The 8,355-nt window shown below is 44.8% G+C and overlaps 1 protein-coding gene across 5 annotated transcripts in view; it reads left to right on the top strand.

Moving 5' to 3' along the window:
- Positions 1-5,873: 5,873 nt before the first annotated feature.
- Positions 5,874-8,355, top strand: part of EZH2 (enhancer of zeste 2 polycomb repressive complex 2 subunit) — a 33,447-nt gene continuing 30,965 nt past the window's right edge. For 3 of the 5 annotated variants that reach the window (XM_068973473.1, XM_068973470.1, XM_068973471.1), the window contains exons 1-2: positions 5,874-5,990; positions 6,545-6,673. In XM_068973473.1, the coding sequence (XP_068829574.1) occupies positions 5,874-5,990; positions 6,545-6,673 (246 nt within the window). The remainder of the gene's footprint in view (positions 5,991-6,544; positions 6,674-8,355) is intronic. The other 2 variants (XM_068973474.1, XM_068973472.1) reach the window with 1 other exon arrangement.

Here is an 8,355-nt window from a genome sequence, read left to right as displayed (position 1 = left end):
GTGACAGGTTGTGAGGTTTAGGGGAAGATACGAGTTGTATGTGGCAGGTGTCATGGGGTGCGAGCAGAGTGTGAGCTAATAACCCTGACGGGGGTATTGCTGGTCTGCACTGGGACCCCGCCCACCCCGATTTTGGAATTCTGCGTAAGGAGGACTTGCCCGCCACCCCTGTTTACTTATTTACGCTCTCACTTTACTCTCTCAGACTCGTGGGTACTTGTTAGTTTGGTTGTAATGCTGTTGTGATTTTGTTTGCTTCTAAAACCCCTGCAGCTCTGGCCCCTGGGAGTCCTTCAGTCTGATTCCTGCCTTTCCTCCTCAGAGCATTCCCTTCCTTTCTGCTGGAGGCTTTCCTCCTGGTTTCCTGGTCCCAGCCCTTGAACGGCCCTCTGCTCAGAGCCCGGCTGCCTTGTGCCGGCAATGGGATTCAGGGGAAGAAGACGTGGGGTCCTGCTGCTGGGCTCTGCAGCCTGGGGAAGGCCCCGCCCGCCGGCTCACCCGGGGATGCTCTGCGTCTCTCAGAGTTCCCGCTGCTGTCCCTGATTCTGGTCCGTCTCCGCCTCTTCCTTGTTTGGCCCTGGCTCCCCAGGAGAAAACTGAGCTACAGGACAGTGCTTCTGCCCAGTTCTTTTCATCCTCAGCCGCCTTCTGTCCGGTCGAAACACAGATTTCCACAGTTTCCTAGGTGGGCTCCTTCAGCCCACCTCTTTCCGTGGGCTTATCTCCTGAGGTTTCAATTCTCTTGGATTCGCTGTGTGGTCTGCATTCCTTCCTGAGATCCATGGAGTCCTGTTCTGTTCTTATTTACTTGCCTACAGCCTCCCATGTGAGAAAGTGACTTTTCACATCCATCTGTCACCTTTCTCTCTGGGTGTCATATCCTCCTCTCCCTCACCTGCGGGTGATGGTGGCAGGACCTCCCTGGTGCTGCACCTGCTCTGACAGGCACTGGGCGGTACCTGACCTGAGTGGGCTTCTCAGGACAGGTCTGTGACCTGGATGCTCCTCAGGGCGTGAGGACAGGGAGGCACCAAGAGATGTGGGAACCTGGCCAAGTTCTCACACAGCTGGTTCTGGGAGAACTGGGTCCAGCCCAGGGAGACTGGCTTTGCAGGCCGTGTGCGCGCCTCTGTTTAATGGGTGGGATGTGGAGAGTGTGCTGCCCACGTCGGTGCCCTGCGCCCATAACCAGTGCTGTTACTCACCAGGGCACCCTTCTGCACAACTGGGGCCGGGGGTGACATGTAGTGGTATCTGCTCGTTTTCATGAACCCACCGAATTGGGGCACAGGCAGCAGCCCCACGCGCCTGCCTCCCTGGACGCCTTGCTCCCAGTCTCCTTGTGGGGTTTTCTGTGAAGCTCCTCAGGCATAAGACTTACTTCCCTTGGTAAATTTTTATGTCTTACCAAAAGTTAACATCTATAAGTCTAAGTTCTCCTAATCCTAACCTACAAAATCTTATTTACCATTAATTTACTTTTGAGTTTATTGAAACAGTGGTTTTTAACTTAAAAAGATAAATAAAATTGGTAAATGAGACTTCAAGTTGCCCTCAGAAGTGTTTTAAATATAAAAGCACTATTGAAGATTGGTGATTTTTCAAACTTGGCAGTTTTCTTTAGGGAAGGACACTGAGAGTGTCGCAGTAGTAGTACTTAAATGTTGTTGAGTTTGGATTTCACCTTCCTCAGTCGGGTCTTCAGTTAGGAGTCAACGTTAAGGCAATTAGTTGAGAAGGATACGTAGTGCACGTAATTTATAATTTTCTTTAGACAAGTGGAAGCACAACTCCGGTGAGTGGATGGCAAATGACTTGATGTGGCAGATCCTTGGGAATGAAGAGCCTTTTAAAGAAGGGCGTCAGGGCACTGAAAATGCCTAGGGAGCCTTTTTTTTTTTTTCCTTTTTTTTTTTAAGTCCTCAGTCATCCTCAGCTGAGTAAGGAGGGGCAGGAATGTTACCTTAGGTAATAAAGGCCCCTCACAAGTGGCCGAGGGCTGGACTTGATAAACAGGAATGAGATTCCTGGGCTGTGTGGCCCAGTCACTGCAGGTGAGTGTGTCTTGGTGTCTACACTGGAGGGCAAGGGTGGAGTAGGTCTGCTCCTGGGGCTGCTGCTTATGGACCCTGAGGACATGGGGCTGGAACCTGTCTTCTGTTCATTCATCGCAGTCCTATGAATATACCTCAGATCCCTTCTGTGTCTCATGTGGCAGAAAGCCTAATCCAAAACAATTGAAGTTTGGTTGATTCATAAAATAGACTCTGAACTATGTATAATCTTACTTTATTTAATCTATGTATTTGTAGTCCTGACAGGCTGTACAACATTGTATTAAGGTGTGGATAGACCCCTGCCATACCCTGGTCTGTCTCTTAAATTAAAGCATATAACTGTTGTTTCGGTGTCATTGTATACAGGTGGACTTGAGCTATATCTGGTTTGAATAAGAGAAGCTATTTTATTTTCTGGGATAAAAATCATATTTCGTGTCATTTCATCTGTGGGACTAAACAGGTCTTTTGAGTGAGACATTTAAAAACTGGATTTCTCACACATCCCCATCCATTTAGTAGCAAGTCATTTTAATGAAAGTTCCTTTCTGCCAATCCACGAGTACTCCGAGTGATATATTAATTCTCACTGGGCTGAGGTGTGGTGGGAAGGAGTCAGAAGGACTCATTTGTCTGCTTTCAGGGCGGGAAGGGGCTGGGGGAGCTCGAATTTGAAGGCTTCTGCCTGCCGGCCTGTAGAGGTGGGTGGGCCTGCGGGGCTGGGTGTCTGCAGCCAGCTAGCTGAGGGGGGTGCTGGTACCCAGTTTGTTTGGATGAGGTCTCAGGCAAGAGCAGCTTCCTAAGGGAATCTGGAGGCTCCGGGTTTCCGCTCAGGGCCTCTTGATTTGTTGCTGGGCAGGTGGACCACAGGGCCCTGGCTGCCCCTGAGACTAGGCTCCTCCCAGGTTTCTCAGGATGGGGTGTCTCCCCTCCCTTCCTGTGCTCAGCACGGCAGCCCCCCTTCCTTTCATACCTAGTGGCACAGTGGCTCGTGATCAGCACATGATAGTAGACCTGCGTTTTGGTTTTATTGTTTGTTTTAAAATCTGTTTGTCAGGGACCCAGCCAGGCCCTGGGGTTTTACAAAGGAGAAAAACTGTTCTTGAGATTGAGGAACCTCCAGTGGGGATGAAGTGGAGAGAAGAACATGAAAATGGGATTTTAATGTGTTGTCAATGCTGAGGGAGGGAGCTTGTTTTATGTAAAAAACATCCTTCTAATGGTACCTTAAGTTTTGTTAATTTTTTCATGGTTCTGCCTGTTTATCCCTATACTTTTTGAGGAACAGTCTGTATACTTTTGTTATCCTAATTCAGAGGTCATGAACCTTATATTTGGATAATTTCCCCTAAGTGAATCATGGTTTTCTTTTCCTATCTATTGTGCATATTTACCAGATCATTCTATGGCTTAAAAACCTTCATTTTCATTATTTGGGAGAGCTTTGTGAAATTTATAAACGTGGAAACGTATCTACACATGCCCTCTTATGGGAGGTTGGTTCCAAACCAGCTTTGAAGTGTCCTGTTGTTGATTGTGAGACTTGGTAATTTAGTAACAGCTTTGGTTCTGTCCTAATAGACTTTTCTAGAGGTGTTCTTACTAATGGTAGAAACATCTGGAAGATATCCCAGGGTTGAAAACATGAAGTGCTAATGATACCTTTTCACCACGACAGAAAAAATGCACCTTATAGAACCATAGTGATAGCCGTGTTGGACATCAGAGAGGACAAGAGCCATGCTCCCGGAGCAGGTTCATCGGACTTGGCACCACCACCACCTCTGGGGAGGAAGAATTTGTGGAGGCGGCAGTGGTGATGAGTTTATGAGCTAATGAAGCAGTGATAATCCCTTTTTACCTGATGTTTCCCCCTTTTGGGTAGGCCTCTGAAGTGCTAAATATCTTAAAATAATTTGCATAGAATCACCTGAGCCCATCCGTTACCTAACCACAGATATGAAAGCAAAAAACTGCTCCAGAGTCACCTTTTGAATACAGCTCTAGCTTCTCCCAGACTCAGGCGCCCTCTGGCCCGGCCTCACCGTCTTCCTAACTTCTCCTGGGGTTCTTCATTTCTGCCAAGGTGGGGTCGGCTGTGGCAATTAGTCTCCTCAGCTCCCAGGAGTGTTCCACGCAGCACCCCAGGCCAGGGCGCACTTTGAACCTCATTCAGCTGTCTATTTGCAGTCCTGCCGGCTCTTCATTCTTCTCATTCCCTCGGTTCCTGTAGTGGGCTCTTCACCTGTGTGGGGCGTGCTCTTTCTGCCGCGTCTGCTGGCGCCCCTACCACCCCTGGGCTCCTGCTCTTAGTGCCTGCTCTCTGTGCCTCTTGAAAGAGCCTCAGCTATGAAGGTTGAGCTGTCACTGTTCTGCCCCTCCTTACTTGACTCCCCCACCCTCAACCCCAGTACTTTTGCGTGTTTATCTCGTATTGTAAAGTCTGTTCTTTCAGGCCTTCTTAGGTAGGTTATAAGCTCCACACGGCAGGTTCTGTGGTCCATTCATCTTTGTATGTTCATCGCTCAATTCTTACTAGTCATTTATCCCTTGCTCTCTTTTGCTCTTCTTTCAGCTTGAATCATACACCATTGGCTTTGTCTGTCGTGGCTTGGTGGTGGAATATTCCTACAGAAAGTTCCCCTGACCTCTGGGCTCCTTTCTTTCTCTGATTCCTCTCCTTAGGCATTTTCTCTGTGCCTGAGGGCTGTATGTAAACGGGTAGCTGAAACCCTGCTCGGTTACTCAGGCCAGAAAGCCATCTTCTGCAGATGGAAATCCTTTCCTTGCTCTCCTCCCCGGGGTGCTTGTACAGGCTGTGTCTCCCACCTGGCCACACTTCTGCCGTCCAGTCTTACCTGGCCTCACCTTTGCCTTTTGCTCTCCTGCAGCCCTTTCTGTCGCTGCTGCCACCAGCTGGCCCCTCCAGAGTGGACATCTTCCCTCCCCTTGACTGAAAACCCTCCATGACTTTCCACTGTGCTTAGAAAAAGTAGAGCCCAGATCCCCAGCGCGGCCCCTTTGCGCCATCCGACAGACGGCTATCCTTCTAATCTTTAGAAGATACAAGTACAAACTTAGCACTTGAGAAAGTATTCTAGAAGAGAACACTTGTTCGATTCTGCAGTGTTAGTTGGACACCTGGTGGACCGCAGGCTGAGCCCATGTTTCACGTAACTGGCTTCCAGGGCCTCTGGGTCCCTGCCTTCTCTGGGAGGCCCCATGGGAGGAAAGTCTGGTAAAAACACAGACTTGCATCACCGTGTTGAAGGTGAGAAGCGTGGTTGAAAGTGCACATAGAGAGAATACTTTACTTTGTACCTGTATCATATATTGTTCTCTATATTTTGTACCTTTAGTGCTGTATGTAGATTTTACTTCTGTTTTGGATTTCTCTTTTCCAGTCATTTATTTGTGCCTACATCAGCTAATTTAATGATGAAAAACTTAGAACATGTGTCTACATTTTTATTTTACTCCACAAGTGTGAATCTCATAGCTCCTTACTGTATATAATTAACTCCTGTAATGGGTCATGTTTTAGTAGAATGACTGAAGTTTAGGAGTGGAATATCTTTGTAAGTAAAAATGTCTTTGAAAAGTTATGCTAAATAAAAATTTATACCTGGAATGAAATGTTTTTAAGTACTTCACAGCACAGAACAAGTGAGTACCCTCCTTGCAAATACCGAGAGCGTAATTATGTGTCATTTCTTTGGTTGGTGGTTAGTTTGCTGGGGGTTAAAACACAAGTGATCATATTCAGGCTGGTCAGATCAGCGATTTTAATATGAAACCATTGCTTTTAGAATAATCATGGGCCAGACTGGGAAGAAGTCTGAGAAGGGACCAGTGTGTTGGCGGAAGCGCGTAAAGTCAGAGTACATGCGCCTGCGGCAGCTCAAGAGGTTCAGGCGCGCTGACGAAGTCAAGGTACCCTCTGCCTCCTGGGAGCACGCGGTGTACAGCCCCTCAAGATAAGTTTTAGTTTGAAGGGAAAATGGCCTTATTTACTATAAGAAATGGAAACTTGAAAGTTGAGGTCCTTGGTCTGTCTTAACTAACATAAAAATTGTACCATGCACATAGTGAAATGATAAGTTTTTAGTCTAATTTTGCCTACTTGGCAACCACCATCTTTTCAGTATAGCTTTGTGTACTGCATGAGAAGACCCAGGATCCAAGCATAAAGGGTGTTTCATGCTACTGTGTTCCTGAAGTCTTTGTAATTAAAGAAGATATGTACACAGTTAACAAAGGACAAAAATGATTTCTTATTCCCTTTCCACTCTCAGTAAAATAACAGATGTTGTGTTTTTGTATTATTTGAATGTGGGAAGCCACCTTTTAGTGTAAAATCATATGCTTTTGAAGGGATGTCCCTGGTACTCTTTAGGAATCATGCAATTTTAACCTTCATTAGAGATGTTACAAATTGTCTAACAATGAACAATTTCTTTTCTCCTCTCCTTCATTTTTTTTTGAAGAGTATGTTTAGTTCCAATCGTCAGAAAATTTTGGAAAGAACAGAAATCTTAAACCAAGAGTGGAAACAGCGAAGAATCCAGCCTGTGCATATCCTGACTTCTGTGAGCTCATTGCGCGGGACCAGGGAGGTTGGTGAACTCACGCGCTGTTCAAATTATCAGTGCATTTTGGTTTTTGCTGTTGCAGTGTTGGTTGGTTATTGAGAGAGAACCATTGACCTCGGATGTCCCTTGTTTTATTGGTGTTTCTCTTTAATGTGCAACTGCTAATGGCTTCTAGCTATTCCTGTAACAGCTCTGGTGTTTAGAATTCTACTTTCACTGTTGTTAGGTAGATTCCTAGACTTTTATAAGACTATTCGTTAAAAAAGAACTTAAAAATACTCTTAAATGTCCTCATCAGATCAAAAGTTAGAGCACGGCTTTCTGACACATACTTTTTTTTCTCCCCCTTCATACGAATTAGCCATGCTGGAAGAAATGTTTCTTTTTCATGCATACTCATGGAGTTAACAAGCATTTTATTACACACTTTGTTTTAAATTCTAGGGCTCACTGGGAATTTTAAAACTTGAGGTCGAGAGGTCAGAATTTCCTTTGTTAATAGCATTTTTTTTTGATGAAGAAGTAGATCTTAATCCCTCCAAAAAATTACTGTTTTCCAAGGAAGGCAATAAATCTATGGTAGGTTTATAATGAAGTAACACATTAAAAAGTAGTAGTAGCAAGATGAAGAGAAAATGGCAGAAACTTACAGGGTATGAACCAGTCAATAGGATTTTGGTTAAGGTGTTTCAACTTAAGTACCAGTTTTATACAGGAAGACATGACATCATACGAAATGCTACATGAACAGGCATGGAAGCAGAAAGAGGAAAGAAAGTGAGTTGAAATTTAAATTACACCACAGAGTAGATGATTGTTGACCTGCGTGTCTAAACAGGGGATGCATCTAAACAATGGAATGAATTTGTTCTAAAGTGATGTTTTCAATGAGTAGACATTTTTTATAGGGTATTATAATAATTAAGCACTAATTTGCTGTCGTATGAGGCCTGTTGAGGTCGTGTGATGGGCTGGCTTCAAGGACTGGTCAGTGCTACAGATACAGTCCTAGAAGTGGTTTCAGTGATGATGTTCATGGTCTTGATGGTAAAAAAGGCTTGGGATGATTCTTAGTTATTTATACATTTTTGTCAGGTGACAACTCTTTAAGCTCTGATTTGCAGTTGTATAAAATATATTATATGAAAAAAAGTGTTAACACCTTCCAGTCACATGGAACAGATCAGGACCTACACATTGAAGTAAATGGCTTATTAATATGTACTTATTAATGTACATATGTGAATAAAATGTACTAATTAATATTTCATCACTAAAGGTGAAAGGGATCCCTTTCTGTGCTGGTTAGAACATTCTCAAAAGGGATCAGGATGCAGCCTCTCACTGGTTCTTTTGCAAGTTTTGTCTGGTGATTTTCTGGAAGTTTTGAAGTGAAGGAAAAAGAAACCTGGGTTTTTTTTCTCCCCAGAGAGACAAATCTTAGAAATTTGGAGAAATAAAGTAGGAAACACATGGAACACTTGTTTTTGCCACCCATTACAAATCTCAAAATGCTGCCGAAAGCCCAGCCTGCCTTTATAATAATAGTCGCAGCGGTGGTGATTTCTGGCAGGGCGCTAGGTCTGTTGTGATTTGATCATTGTGATGGCTGTGTTACCCCCTTTTCCATTCCTGAGTGAGGAAACGTAGCTTCAGTTCAGTTCAGTCGCTCAGTCGTGTCCGACTCTTTGCAACCCCATGAATCA

The sequence above is a fragment of the Capricornis sumatraensis genome, chromosome 5 (assembly GCF_032405125.1).
Source record: "Capricornis sumatraensis isolate serow.1 chromosome 5, serow.2, whole genome shotgun sequence".
Lineage (NCBI taxonomy): Eukaryota > Metazoa > Chordata > Mammalia > Artiodactyla > Bovidae > Capricornis > Capricornis sumatraensis.
This window is presented reverse-complemented; position numbering and strand designations above follow the sequence as displayed.